At 34.8% G+C, this 16200-nt stretch overlaps 1 protein-coding gene across 1 annotated transcript in view; it reads right to left on the bottom strand.

Moving 5' to 3' along the window:
* The window catches only part of FBH1 (F-box DNA helicase 1), a 97699-nt gene that overhangs the window by 44251 nt on the left and 37248 nt on the right, over window positions 1-16200 (bottom strand). Inside the window, exons 7-10 of the mRNA XM_051961854.1 lie at window positions 14473-14565; window positions 14188-14282; window positions 4085-4253; window positions 2909-3131 (exon numbers count right to left, since the gene is read on the bottom strand). Of these exons, the coding sequence (XP_051817814.1) occupies window positions 2909-3131; window positions 4085-4253; window positions 14188-14282; window positions 14473-14565 (580 nt within the window). The remainder of the gene's footprint in view (window positions 1-2908; window positions 3132-4084; window positions 4254-14187; window positions 14283-14472; window positions 14566-16200) is intronic.

Below are 16200 nucleotides of genomic sequence, written 5' to 3'. Positions count from 1 at the left end.
TACCTTCTGAATCCAATTCTTCCTGAGCAACAAGAGAACTGTTCGGATATACTGTGACATTTAACATGTATAGGACTGCTTGCCATCTGGGGGAGGGAATGGAGGGAGGGGAAAAATCAAAACGAAGTGAGTGCAAGGGATAATGTTGTAAAAAATTACCCTGGCATGGGTTCTGTCAATAAAAAGTTATAATTATTAAAAAAGAAAAGAAAAAAAGTTTTCCAGAACTACTTCTGTTCCCTTTCTACATTAATTACTATTACAAGGTGTAATTCAATGAGTGGTACTTTGAGGAGGTAGGGTATTTGGGAATGAAGGTAATATAAAAACAAAAGCAGTAAGTAAAAAATAAAAAGATTAGAACAGCGTAACTTTAGCAAAGAGTATGAGACTATGTCATATGTCTATAGAGTTCTGATAGAAGTTCAATAGTTCTTTATTTCTTTTAAGATAAAATTCAAATTACTTCACATAATAACATTTACAGCCTAGCTCACCTACCTTTACATACTTATTACACATTATTTTTCTTTCACACATTCTAAATTCCAGACCTACTTGATGTTTCTAAATTCTACATTTTATTTCCTACCTTTATGTGCCTTTCTCACTAATCATATAGCTGGCTATCAGTTTATTTAAGGATCCCATCACTTCTCACTTGATATAGCAAAACAACAAAAACTACCAAAAAAAAAAAAAAAACCCCTCATAATTAAATACATTGCCTTAAATCCCTTCACTTCCCAATCTGTCTGCTGCCTTTCACAGAATGCTACCAGACTAAATTCTCAGATCCATACTTCCCTTTACTTTTCTTTAGACAGTCAATCTTTCAGTCAAAATGGATTATAATAACAGATTATTAGAAATTAGTCTCAGACAGACACCTTACACCATATTCCACAGAAGAGTAATCCATATCCAGAGAGAAAACTAGGAGACATGGATTATGAATCAAAGCATAGCATTTTCACCTTTTTCATTGTTGCTGTTGTTTGCTCGCTTGGTTTTTTTATTCCCTTTTGATTGGATTTTTCTTGTGCAGCATGATGAATATGGAAATGTTTACAAGAATTACACATTTAACCTATATTGGACTGCTTGTTGGCTAAAGTTACAGGGGGAGGGAAGGAGAAAAAAGTGGAACAAAAGGTTTTGCAAGATAGATGCTGAAAACTATTTTTGCATGTATTTGGAAAAATAAAAACTATTAAAAAATAAAGTACCATTGACTCAAAAAAAAAAAAAAAAGGAAAACAAAGGATGAACAACAGTTAAGATCTTTATTTTATAATAATTCATGTTATAAAAAATTAGATGGGAAGTAGGTCATTTACTTCTCAAACAACAAATCACAAAGAAGGGATAGAGGCAATTAAAAAAGATAAAACAGTAACATGTTTATATGAAACTGAAAAAAAAAATTAATGGATCTAAAGTAAGAAGGAAAGTAATCAAATGGGAAAAGAAACATCCTTTGTTATCAAATTGTCTCATTAGGATTTGGTATCCAAGATAAACTATAAACAAATAATAGGTATAAACATAAGACCAACAATCATTCCTCAATAACTAAGTGGTCAAAGGTTAGGAACAAACAGTTCTCAAAAGACCAATTTACAAACTACTAACAACCTCCTGAAAAAATGGTTTAAATAACAGGAAATATGTAAATCAAAATAATTCTGGGGTTTTATTTCATATCCTACAAATTGACAAAGATGCTATTGTCAGATGAAAATAGAGGGAAGATAATTACATTAGTAATTGCTGGTGGAGCTATGAATTAGTACAATCATTTTGTAAAGTAATGTGAAATTATGTAAATAAAGTGACTGACCATAAACTTTGAATCAGGTATTTCATTTTACTGGTCCAAGGAGGCCACTACTAAGTCCCCATATACTACAAAATATTTATAGCAAAACATTTTGTAATTGCAAAAAATAGGAAACAAAATAGTGTCCATAAATAGAGAATGGCCAAATAGTACATTAACATAATGTCTTAAAAGAAATGATGAATGTGATGAATGCAGAGAAGCATGGAAAGATTTATATGAACTAATATACAATGAAGTAAGCAAAGCCAACATATATACATCCACAGGAACTACAACATCTATAAAAAGACACCTGTGTATACATAAACATAGACACATAAAAATCAAGTCAGTATTGCTAAATTCTAAAAAAAAAGCATATATGAAAGAAGTGCTCTGAAGAGGGCAGCTGGGACTAGCGCAGAGGATAGAGCACCAGCACTGGTGTCAGAAGAACCTGAATTTCAAATCTGGCTCCAGACTCTTACTAGCTGTTGTGACTCTAGTCAAGTCACTTAACCCCAAATACCTCCAAAAGAGAGATCTGAGAAGACACTCCCACTTTATACCTTTCTAGAAAAGAGAGCCGCAACTGTTGTACATAACAGATTTGTACTGACTGGTTATGCTAGGTTTTTCATCTTTTTCTTGTTTAAAAAAAAAAATCTATTATATGGGATAGTTCTCTAAAAGGTGAAAACAAATACATCGATCAACTTATTTTTAAACTACTATATCCTCATGAAGAACAGCTGCTATATGAACAAGTCTCCAGGAAACTGAAATATAAAGGTTAAGAAGAAAACTTTGAGATCTGAAATCAAAAGATCATTGAGATGGAGTCTTTAATCTGCAAATTACCTAGCACACAATTTAAAATGCCAACGGGTGCTGTTTAATATCTGCTATTGCTATTTCTCCAGTAAATTTAAGAAACATTAGAAAAAAATAAATAAATCAAAAAAGAGGATAGCTAGGAAAAATGTAAGAGAGAAACACTCAGTGCATCATGTCAACATTCATACTCCTCAAATCTAAATTTCTAAAACTAAACATGTCATACTTTTCAGTTTAAACACTTACCTGCTTTTCATTGTGATCTACCATGACCTTCTGTCCCTGACTGTTCTTCCACCAAATAGGCACATGTTCAATATTTAAATCTTCATCAGCAGAGGCAAAGTAGTTTTCTAAAGTCTTGCAAACTAATTTGGCCCTTGTGAACCCTGCTTTCCCTTCCGAAAGGACAGAGTTGACCATGAAGGGTGTAAGCTTGAAAGGATTCAGTTTCTTCTCTATCTGGTACCTGTAACCAAAATATCCAAAATTACTTAACAAATAGAAAACTGCAATAAAAGTGTGTGTGTGTGTGTGTGTGTGTGTGTGTGTGTGTAATAGAATATTAGACTACAAATCAAAAGGTTAATTCCTAACCTGCCTTTATCATAATGTTGTTATCCTAACCAAATTAGGATATAATTAAATACATAAAGAATTATATTAACCAATTCTTCAAGCATCTGTGATTTAATCAAAGTCAATTTCCTTTTTCCTGATACAGATCATAACACATTCTACAGAGCACTATGACTAAAAAGAAAAAAAAAGAATTTGTTAATGAACCTTGCTGAAGAAAAAATGATCCTCAGGCAAGAAACATTAAGTCCATAGACAGGTCCCTAGTAATGTAAAGTATTGAAGATATGTGTCTTTCATAGATCTTGCTACATTTTGGTATCATCATATTTCACTGAAGGTTAAGTTCAGGCAGCTTACAAGTAAGAGGGGAAAATGTGATGGCTCATGTTCCTTGCATTGTGAGAAAATCTGAGTAAATTTTGTTTTTGCTATTCAAAATGTAAGAGGATTATTTAACATGTAAAGGACTGCTTGCCATCTGAGGGAGGGGAAAAAATCGGAACAGAAGTGAGTGCAAGGGATAATGTTGTAAAAAATTACCCTGGCATGGATTCTGTTGATAAAAATTATTAAAAAAAAAAAAAAAGTAAGAGGATTGAAATGGTGAGCTACTGAATCTCATCCTCTATTCTCTACTTGTTAATAATGACAATGATTTCAAATCTTACACTTACTACCATAGTGGGGTATAACTCATAAATTATCACAAATGTCATATATACTTATCAGAAATTATATATGTTTTATATATGTTTGTATGTTAAATGTACAAAGAATACACACACATATACAAGATAGTAACAATCTGTAAAAAATAATAATAGTAGTGACAATACATACAGCCTCCCTTTGTCTCTGAAGGCCATGGAGTGAAAAGTTTTGCAGGTAACATTGCTTGGGAACATGTTTTCAGCCTGCTTTGCAACACTCTTGTTGAATGCCACGTAAAGAAATTTCTTGTCAGACCACTTCTCAGCATATTTGACAAGGGTTGAAGTCTTTCCAGTGCCTAGAAAACAAGAGAAAATTTTGCATACTTCTGACTGTGAGAAAAAAAGGGATTACAATACTTCAAAAAAATAGTTCACTGCACTATTAATTATACTTAGCTATCAATTCAAATCAAAATTTATTTGAATTTCCACAATATAAAGGTGCTCTCCAGGAAATGGTCAGAAACATCTTTTTTATGTATAATACTTTAAGTTAATCTGAAAGTTCTGCATCAAAAAATACCTGAAAGTCTGTTCTTTTTGTAGACTCAGAAAATATTAATCCTTAGGAATCTAAGTCAGGACTTCTTAAACTTTTTCTGCCAGTGACCTCTTTTTGCCCAAGAAATTTTTATGTGACCTCAGGTATATAGGTATATAAAACAGGTATACAAAATAAACATTTACTGATAAAAAATCTTAAATTCTTTGGTATATATATATATATGTATACACACACAAAATTGTACAATTTATTAAAGAGGAAAGCAAATTTTCATATTAACGAGATGGATTGCTTATTTACTTTTACATAAAGAATTAAATTTTGGTGGAATATCTGATACTGCAAGACACAGAACATTCAGCAACTTTTACTCTTGACAAATTTTTCACAACCCTCACATTCAGTTATGGGATACCATAGTTTAAGAAGCTTTGCTTTAGCTACTTAAGCCCAATTCACAAATAATCAAATTAAGACCAAGCAGCTGACTAAAAGTTAGTTATTTTAAACTTCTTCAACCCACCACCTTGGTAAAGTAGAAGATCACTGGATTTGGAGTCAGAGGACCTTTGTTCTGTGGCTTTCTACCTAAATAGTCTTGGGCAAGTTAATTCAACTCTGGGTTCAATCACCTCATTTATAAAATAAGGATGTTATTATATGATCAACTCAACAAATATTAAGCAGTCCAGCTGCAGGTCAAACAATCAATAAGAATTTATTAAATGCCTACAATCTATGAGAACAAAGACAAAAAAATGAAAAAGTCCTTGGTCTCCTAGAGCCAAGAGTATGTTGATAAATGTTTAACAACTAAATTAAATGCCAACACACTTTTAAGTTTAATCTGCATTATGCCTACCCCTCTCCCCATCCCACCCCCCGCCCCGCCCCCAGCCAGGCAATTGGCATCAAGTGACTTGTCCAGAGTCACACAGCAAGGATGTGTTAAGTGTCTGAGGACAGATTTGAACTCAGGTCCTCCTGACTTCAGGGCTGGTGCTCTATACATTGTGCCACCTAGCTGCCCCTAATCTGCACTATTAATACCTTCTCCAAGGAACAACAAATTGGAGGACACTGTCTCTAATCCTCCTGACCTCTCCCAACTTTTCCAAAACAGTAATTTTCATGATCTAGGATAGTCTAGGAAACCAAAGGAAGTGTTAAAAAAAAAAAAAAAAAAACCCACAGCCACACAGAGAAGGAAGGATACTCACTGATCCTAAGCTCACTTAGTACCTTCTCTCCCACCTCCCAAAGAAAGTACAAATGAACCTAGGGTAAGACAGATAGAGCTCTAGTATCTCTGAATTACCTGGGGGAGGGGAAAAAGGAGGGGAACAAACAACTCAAAGCTCCTGTAGGACAGCTCTGTGAAGTGCTGATGCTGGGTCTCAAGAACTAATTTAAAGAGGGACTGGGGGGGGGGGGAAAAATTTGATATAGCTGGGAATCTGTGCAACAACCCACTAAGCCACCTTTGACTAAGCCACCCAAGGAACCCATCATCAGAGGAGACAGTAATAAAGTGTGTAATTAGGGAAAATGAGAGGGAAATCAAACTCAGGAAGAAAATAAATTCAAAGAACTTAAGTCAATAGGGAAAAAAAAATCAACAATAGAAGGAAATAAAGCCTCTGAATTTAGAAAATGAGTTCAGATATCAATGAAAACTGAGAAATTTTGAGAAACAAAGAAAAGTGATCCTATACTTGATAAGGCAGAGAATCCTATAAGATTTGAGATAACATGAAACCACAACACTTTTATTATGAGAACAAAATGTATTGCCTTCACAGCAAAAATATATAAGCAGAATGAAAAACTAGAATCAACAATAAAAAAACTCACCAAAGAAACAAAAGAGAGAATCTGCAAATACAAATATTAAGAATGCAAATATATAGAAGAGGTTAATTTCAAAGAAAAGCAAAAAGGTAACATTAAAAGAAAATAATATACTCATTATGCAAGCATTATGGAAGCAAAACACATCTGAACAGATCTCACAGAAGAACATAAATGACAAAAATCCTTAAAACCATGAAGTATGAAATAAAAGAACTGCCTAAAACTTCTAAATATTAAAAAAGGGAATTTCAACTGAAAGAACTGATTCTTTCCAGGAAAAAAAAACTCTAGGTTACAAACTCCAAGACCCATAATGGTTAAATTTAATAACTCAATTCAGGAAAAAAAAAAGTTTGGTAAGCAATCAGGAAAAAGATGTTCAAATACAAAGGAAAAACCAAATAATACAAGATGGGTGCAAAATAGCACCCATTAGAAAAGACAGGATAATAATGTGTTCCAAAGAGTATTGAAATTCCTGAAGAAGAAACCTTGGGAAGGTTTGCCCAATCTTAAGGACATTTTAAAGTAATAAATCTGTAGCTAGGACTGGGAGACACCCTATTAGTATACCGCTATAGGGTCACTTATGGCCATCTTCTTTAATTAATCTTCTTCAGGGCCACCTGTGATAATTTGCAAATGATTTCCCACTTACTGTCCCTTTAAAGGGTGACAATGGGAGTAGGAATCAGTATTCCTCCGGTGACCCTCTTGGAAAATGACTGAAATATCTTGGGAGTCGAGGTAGCCTGCCAGTTTAGCTGCAGATGACAAAAGGATAAGCTGTTAAAATGAGTCAAAGTTAGTCAAAAACTGCTAGGGGCTCAGCTGATGAACTATTCTGGACTAAGTATGACTATATTACTGTATTGTGGTAAAATGTGATTGGCTACTGAAAACCTGTATCAAATGAATATTAGTTCCACTAGTACCTCTTACTCACAAATCTTGGCTACAGCAACAAAAAGCCCTCTTCTCTCTTATTCTATCCTATCCTCCTTCCACTCAGCCTCCTTCTCCTCCTCCTGCTCTTTCTTCATTTGCTCCTCTAATTTATTTTTTTATTTAAAAGAATTTCACTTCACCTGTGAATAGCCTACTGGCTTAATGCCTATTCAAGGACCTAACTAATAATGCTGCTATAGGAAATCTAACTTCTTGTGACTCCCCTGGAGAACAGCTAGTCTTCTGACATTTTCCCCTTCAAGACAAGCTTGTTCTGGATATCATTAATAGAAGTTTAACTATTGTTAGAAATCATCACCTTTTTAAGTACCTCTGATTTTCACCTGCGGGAAAGTGCACCCCCAAATTTGATGAGCATTCTGCAGCTGCTATTAATCAATTCTAAGCTCTTCTTAGAGGTATGATACCATTGGAAATTTAATGGACATTTTACTTTCACCTGGAGACAGCAAATTTTTATACTATATATATGTAAATATATAAAATATATACAACAGATTCCTACAAGCTTATGTCCCAAAGATAGGGAAAGCTTACCAATTGGCCCTTACAAGACTCACTCTGGGATCCTGATGACCTAGGTGATTTTGCTAGGTTGACACAAGCTAGGGACACTTTGGATACAGCAATGGATAACTGTGCAGCATGTCCAAAGAACTGGAGTAAGTTTCAGGAACTATCCAAGAAGATAACCAAACTCCCAACTGCTTTTATAAGCAAACTATATAAAAGTGAAAATATATGCAGGTTTAGATCAACTTAACCCTAGAGATGCCAGAACAGTTCATTCAGCTTTTCTTAAATCGATTTCATCAAGATATTTGTAATTTTTTTCACAAGACCTGCCCGGGATGGCATGGAAAAAAAAAAAGTCAACTCAAAGCCATCACTTAGTATGTATATGAGGGTAGGGAAAAAGATGAAAAAACCTCAAAGGAAAAACCCAAAAAGGAAGCTCCATCCTTTTTAACAATTACCAAAACAATCCTGATTTCATCTTATGAGATGGTATTTTTTTTCACTTAAGAGTATTTTTTGTCCAATTATATAGTTTTCAACATTCATCTTTGTAAGATTTTGAGTTTCAAATTTTTCTCCCCCCTTCCTTTCCCTCTCCAAGATAGCAAGCAATCAGATATAGGGTATATATGTACAATCATAATAAATATATTTCCATATTAGTCATCTTATGAAAGAAGAATCAGAACCAAAGGGGAAAACTATGAGAAAGAAAAAACAAAAAACAAATTTTTAAAAATGAAAAGGGTTAACTTCAATCTACATTTGGATTCCATATTTCTTTTTCTGGATGTGGATGGCAGTTTCCAACAAGTATTTTGGAATCACCATTTCTGAGAAGAGCAAAATTCATCATAGTTGATCATCACACTGTATTGCTGTTACTGTGTACAAAGTTCTCCTGGTTCTGCTCCCTTTATTCAGCATGAGTTCATGTAAAGTCTTTCCAATTTTCTGTGAAACTACCTGCTCATCATTTCTTATAGGATAATAGTATTCCATTACATTGATATACCAGAATTTGGTCAGTAATTGTATATTTTTATTGCTGTAAAAGGAGATATTTTAGAAGAGATGGTCAAACAATGGTGTGTCATCTGTGTTTTCAAAGTACAGACAACTTTGGTACTCCTTATTTCCCAAATAATATTGGGTTTGCCAGATATTCAAGAGATGAGTTTGCAAGACCCCTGAGAGAATTGTCAAGACTCCTAAGAGAAGCTTTAGCATGAAAGGGAAAGACAGGGAGAAGACCTCTTTATTCTGGATTGTAAATCCTTGCCCATTATCCATGTCTTTGCCTCTATCCATGTTACTCCTGAGGTTGGGAATGTTTCTTCTGATTCTTTGATTGACTCTGGGGCCTCTAATTCAATCTTAAATCCAATACCAAGTTTTCAGTGTAATTCCTACCAGATTTTGAGCAGTTATAAGAATTAAGGGAACACCCCAAGATGTTCCTATGTTAATCACCACAAACTGTCACTATAGGCCCTCTTTCAGTACAACATTCTTTTTTATTAATGCCTAAGGTGCCTATTAATCTGTTAGTATGAGTTTTTTGTGTAAACTTCTTATCTTTTTGGTAATTATCCATCTCTTCAATTCTGTAAAGATTCTGATTCCATGATCTCTGTATTCACTGATCTATGATGATGATTTTGTTCTCTTACTCCCAGGTTAGTCTTATGCTACATAAAAATTTTCTACCAGATATTCCTGATGCTCTATGGGCTAATTCACTCTCTAATTATAGACTTTTAAAATCTGCTATCCCCAATAAACTGGAAAAACATTTTTACAGTCAAAGGTTCTGACAAAGCCTCATCTCCAAAATATATACAGAACTGACTCTAATTTATAAGAATTCAAGTCATAATATTCCATAACATTCATATACCACAATTTATTCAGCTATTCTCCAATTGATGGGCATCAACTCAGTTTCCAGTTTCTGGCCACTACAAAGAGGGCTGCCACAAACATTCTTGCACATACAGGTTTATTTCCCTTCTTTAGTATCTCTTTGGGATATAAGCCCAGTAGCACTGCTGGATCAAGGGGTATGCACAGTTCGATAATTTTTTGAGCATAGTTCCAAATTGCTCAACAGAATGGCTGGATGTGTTCACAATTCCACCAACAATGTATCAGTGTCCCTGTTTTCCCACTTCTCCTCCAACATTCCTTATCTTTCTCTGTCATTCTAGCCAATCTGAGAGGTGTGTAGTGGTATCTCAGAGTTGTCTTAATTTGCATTTTTTTTGATCAACAATGATTTGGAACACCTTTTCATATGACTAGAAATAGTTTTAAATTCTTCATCTGAAAATTGTCTGTTCACATCCTTTGACCATTTATCAATTGGAGAATGACTTGAATTCTTATAAATTAGAGTCAGTTCTGTATATATTTTGGAGATGAGGCCTTTGTCATCCTGCCATCTAGGGGAGGGGGTGGGAGGAAGGAGGCGAAAAATTGGAACAAAAGGTTTGGTAATTGTCAATGCTGTAAAATTACCCATGCATATACCTGGTAAATAAAAAGCTATTAAAAATTAAGAAAAAATTAAAAAGAAAAAGAAAATACACAGTGGACCTGTACTCCTTAAGAGTTTATAGAAAGCTCCATCTTTTTCTCCAAGTCATTACAAAAAGATCTAGCTTCTATTGCTTTAAAAGGTTCCCCTTTGATCCAGTGTGAAGATGACCTCTTCTTAACCTCTCCTATACCAGATTTGCCAAGAAGAAAGTCAGTATTTCCTGCAATTTCATCAATAAGGCCATAAAATCTCCAAACGTAAGAGCCAATAGTGTTTCCCACTGGTGAAACACTTAAGCTTCAGATAGCCAACCTTCCTTCCTGCCTCCGTTTCCACTTTCTTACTATTAGGGTTGCCATTCATTTGTTCTAACTTGCATCAACTGGTGTCCTGGTGATTCTTTTTTTGTAGTCCTAATAATGTAATATGTTATCAAAATGCTGGTCCAGGTGGTATTGTGACTTATGTCACTTTTTGGGGACTTCAACACAGACCTCTAAGACAGATGTATCTCCTTAAGTCTTTTGTCCCTAATGCCTTCTCTCCCATTCAACAGTCTGTTAGTAGTTACTCTTCTATTAGACAAAATTATATGAACCAATTCACAAAAATTGTGATCTTACCACTACAGTCCTGACAACTCCAACACCTCCATTACCTATGGATAATAGTTTTTACTGATTTCTAGGAAAATAGCCATTGTAATGGCTATTTTGCTGACTTTGATGGGAAACTATTATTGATAAAAATATAAAACAAGGATTTCTGAACTTGCTAGAAATCAAATTTTCCAAAACTAAAATATTAATCAAAACCACAAATCCTGAATACTCAGTAGAATATGGAACTGAAAGGACTTTTTCTAAAACTGAAAAAGTACACTTTGAAAAAGAGAAGGGTAAATGTGTTTTTCAAACTACAGATATAAAACACAATCAAGAATCAAAGGGTAAATTGTGAAACTGATTATTAACTGATTAAAAGTTGAGTTTTGGTCATCACTACAATGATGGTTTAGCTTTGGATTTATTTTATTTTGTATAAGTCTTGGCAGAAACTTTTGCAAGAGATTAGAGAGGAGACAATGCACACAACTGAGACTGAGCCTGCTCTAACTGCAAAGGAGTGTCTTTGATCACTGAGGGATCACTGCCTCTATGACTGATAATTGCTAGCTTTGCCAATAGATTATCTCAGACTTTTGTGTTTCAGTTTCTCTCAATGGCAGTCTTATCACAACACATTACTGCATTCCTCCTCAAACTTCCTAATAGTTCCTCTCCCTCCCTCCACTCTCTCAACTGAGAGCCTCGTCATGTTTTCCAATGAAAACTGAGGCACTTTGCCATGAACTCCTCTTTCTCTGATTATTTCTTCTGTCTCCATTGCTGGATCATTCTCAAGATCACACCCTCTCACCATGTGGCCCTTAGTCCCTGCTATTTCACTTGGTGATCTATCTCATCCCATGGACTTAAGTATCATTCTTTGCTGGTGATTTTCAAATCTACTTATGTGGCTTGAATTTCAAGGCTTACTTCCCATCTCACATTTCCAAATGCCTTTCTGGTATTTCAAAGCAGATGTCAGGAAACATCTTAAACTTATTATGTCTAAAACAGAACTCATTCTCCCCATAAATCCTTCTCCCTTCCTCCCTTTCCAGTAAAGTTAACACCAACTAGGTTAATCCAGGGGCCATCACGGAATTCTCCCTATCTCCCCAAGCTGTTGACAAAGCCATCTGACTCCTGATGCCGACTAGAGTCGGCTGGTGGATCTGCCTCCGGGCTCTCTCACCCCAAGAGCTACCAAAGTGATATTCCTACAATACAGGTCTGATTATTTCACCTTCCACTCGATAAATCACAGTGGCTTCCTATTACCTCCAGGAGCAAACACAAAATGCTCTGAGATTGAAAACCCTTCATAATCCACCCACACACCCATACACCCACACACAGTTTTTTTTAAATATCTTACTCCCTAATACATAATTTTTATCCAGTGACACTGTCTCCTGGATGTTCCAAAAACAAGATGTCCCATCTTGTTTCATTAATGAATGCTCTTATGGGTTTAAAAAATAAAATAAGCCAGTGAAAGGAAATGGGGACCTTGTACTGGGTGTGGTCTGGGGAGAGTTGATTCTTGAAAAGTCCATTCTTCCCACCTCAGAAGGGGGGAGCTAAAACTCCTTTGAGTAGATGGCACCTGGAGGAGTAGGAAAGCACTGACTAAGAGGTTTTGAAGCAAAAGAAGGAAAAAAAGTAACTGGCAGAGGGTAGAGATGAGCAGTGGGCTGTGTAATCATGTGACAGATGAAGGGCGATGTGAAGGAAGAGGAGCCCTCCCATAGGGCAGTCTTCTCTGACACCTACAATAAGCGGCACTGTTTTAAGGGTGAGGCACAATGGAAAAGGGGAACCATGGGGCCAGCTCTATGTAACAGGGACAAAACTACTTAGAGGTAAAAGCCAGAAATTACTACTTTGAACATTCTGATTACAAGATATATACAGAGAATAGAGAGAGACCAAATTATCATAGGAGTCATGAATCAGAGGAGAAGATTCTAAAGTAGATAAAGAGGATAGGTAATAAAGAATAAGAAAAATTCTTTTTGGAAAAGAGCACAAAAAAAGGAAATTAAAAACCGAACAGGACAAGTTGAAGGGAAGAGTAAATAGGAGAAATCTACTTGACTAAAAGGAAAAAAGTGAGGAAAAAGTATATAAACAGATAAAAGCAAGAGAGAAAAAGAAACTAATTAGGAACACTAAAGGAAAAGAGATTACAAACAAGAAGGAAATCAGGAGAAAAAGAGCCAAAAAGAAACAAAGTAACTGAAGGAAAATAGCACTATGCTTACAGCAGGGGAGAAAAAAAACAAAAACCTTGGGTGGGAAAATATATTAAGAGACAAATGAAGGAAAATGTTAATGGATTATAGAGGGATCCTCAAATTTTTAAAATAGGGGGTCAGTTCACTGTCCCTCAGACTGTTGGAGGGCCAGACTATAGTAAAAACAAAAACTTTGTTTTGTGGGCCTTTAAATAAAGAAACTTCATAGCCCTGGGTGAGGGGGATAAACGTCCTCAGCTGCTGCATCTGGCCCACGGGCGTAGTTTGAGGACCCCTGGATTAAACAATCCAATAAAATGAAAACAAGTGACAGATTGGATAAGAAAACAAAATCATACAAAACATGATGTTTATAAAAAACACATTTAAAAAACAAAAGACATACACAAGATAAAACCAGGGAGTAGAGAAAAAAAATTTTTTTAATTGACAAAGCAGCAAAAAAACAGGAATTACAAACTTGCTATCTGACCAAGTAAAAATAAGCTTTCAAAAAAAAAAAAAAAAAGGGATGGACAAGGAAAATATGCTGAAAGTAATCATAGCTAACAGGCCAATATCAGTAATAAACTTAGCATTCAAATTCATAAAGAAAATATTATCTAAGTCACAAAAAGATACAGAAAGTAATACAACTGTGATAGGAGACTTTAATGTTTCAGTTTTGGATAAATTAACAAATATAAACAAAAAGGGAAAATAGGAAACTGAAGGAACCTGTAAAACATCACCACTTTAAGTCTACAAAATCAGCAATACAATAAATCAAGCCCTGATATGTAGCATTTGCCAATGTCCATGGTATAAATGCTCACCCCACACTAACAATGGGGCTGTATAGGAATTACAAATCTATTCACACAGATCTCTATCCTCCACATAAAAAAGAGTACAGAATACATACATGACTGCATACCTAAACCTGGAAGACATGGGTGGGGCAGAAAGGGAAGATTAGAAAGCAAATTCTCTAACCTGCAAAAGCCATAATTTTCATCACTTGGAGAGGTTTGATCTCGTGGTTCAGGATTTTTTTCTGTTCATGTGTTAACTGAATGATCACTTTCTTCCTGAAATCAATAGAGAAAAACTAAAAAAGGAAGGGATTGAAAATAACAACATACACAGATTCTACACACACACACACACACACACACACATACACACACACACACACATACACACACAAACGCAGATAAGCAGGAGGCTTGTGAACATATATTGACATTAAAATCCTTTCAATATGAAAAAAATATTTACCCTTGCATAGTGGGAGTTTCTTCTTTGACCCCAATTGCCTGAAATCTCGAATTCTCTTGAAGGTATAAGCAACACGAGATGTTGTAATGAATCCTGATTAAAAAAAAAAAAAAGACATAATCAATTAATTGATTTATTCAAGTTTGGGAGCCAGAAGACTTGGATCCTATGACTCCATTTTGCAAGTCATTGGTCCTCTCTGAACTTAAATTTTCTCACTGAAAAAAACAAGTCTAGCTAGATAGGCTCTCTAAGATCCCTTAAAGATTTAAAGTTCTATAAAATACTATTTAATATTAACTCTTTTTCTAGTTATGATCTAAAAATATACTATTTTCAAAATGCCCCCCAAAAACATTAAACACAGCAGAACAAAACACAACCTATCAAAAAAATATGAAAAATTTGAACAACAAAAAAAATGGCCAAAAGTATAATGCTAGAAACAATGTATTTATTCTTATCTAAAACCATGAAAGGGAAAACTAAACAAATGAAACCCTCTAGGAATTGTAACTACAACACACCCTATGACACTACAAGACAACTTGGTGATAAAACAGATCTGAAATGTAGACTCTATACCTAAAAATGCAACAAATTCAACAATTTTGTCAAATATTTATTAAACGAATATTATGTACAATGTAAACTTTTGGGATGCTGGCACTGTTCTGTAGCAAGTGTTTAATAAAAATTTGTTTATTGAATTTCAGACTCTGTGAGAGTCAACAGGGACACAATAATGAAAAAAAAAAATGGCAGGGCTTACTTTCCAGAGGCTTAAAATCTAATTGAAGGTAAAGGGAAGGACATTTTGGATAAGACTTTCACACACTAATCCACATACAAAGCAAAAGATAAAAGAAAAAACAGAATTATCCAGGCAAATATTCTAAAGAAACTTTAGGGAGAAGAGGTCTTTTTTGACTTGAGGTGATCAGGGAAGACTTCTTAGAGAAAGACATAGATGAGCACAGGATTGACAGGATGGATTTCAAAAATCAGAAAAGGTATTTAGATTTTTCTCTATAGGCAATAGGGAAACATTAACAGTTTCTGAGCAGGTGAGTGACATGGTCTTATCTTTACAGTAAAAAAAAAAAAAAAAGTGTTTTGATAGCTGTGGAAAGGAGAGAATGGAGTGAAATGAAGGCAAAGATGCCAAAGAGGCTAGTGTCAATATTACTAGTGTAAACAGACAAATGGTTACAAGGACCATATTAGAAAGGAGATTGGATGCAAAATGAGTCTCATCCTAGATGATTTTCATCCAATTCTCTTTTATCTTAATGGGTCTTAAAATGCACCTACATTTCATGTAGTATGTATTTAGAAATGAAATCCCTTGTTTAAAGTAGTCTGCATTTTTCAAAGGCAAGAAATTATATCAACTGGAACATATTGTCACCTTATTATTTAAAACTTCAAAAAAAAATGGCGTCAAGGATTCATTATGACTGGGGAGGATGAGGGAGAGAGAAAAGTCTCCTTTGCTAGATTATGAGCCATACTGAGTCTGTTTCTGAGTGTCTGCTCCTAAAACTCTATCCTGTTCTTTTTGCTTTTACGTTGTGAATGATCTTAACAGCTCATATCTCTATTTAAACTCCCAGATTTGTGCCAACACCGTTTTCTCTCCCGAGTTGTAATGTCACCTCATAAAGGACCTATAGGGTTTTCAAGTGGATAGATCATAGGTATCTCAATCATGTCCAAAAGAGAACT

This window comes from Antechinus flavipes, chromosome 5, assembly GCF_016432865.1.
Source record: "Antechinus flavipes isolate AdamAnt ecotype Samford, QLD, Australia chromosome 5, AdamAnt_v2, whole genome shotgun sequence".
Lineage (NCBI taxonomy): Eukaryota > Metazoa > Chordata > Mammalia > Dasyuromorphia > Dasyuridae > Antechinus > Antechinus flavipes.
The sequence above is the reverse complement of the archived record's forward strand: the minus strand, read 5'-3'. Positions and strand labels throughout refer to the sequence as shown.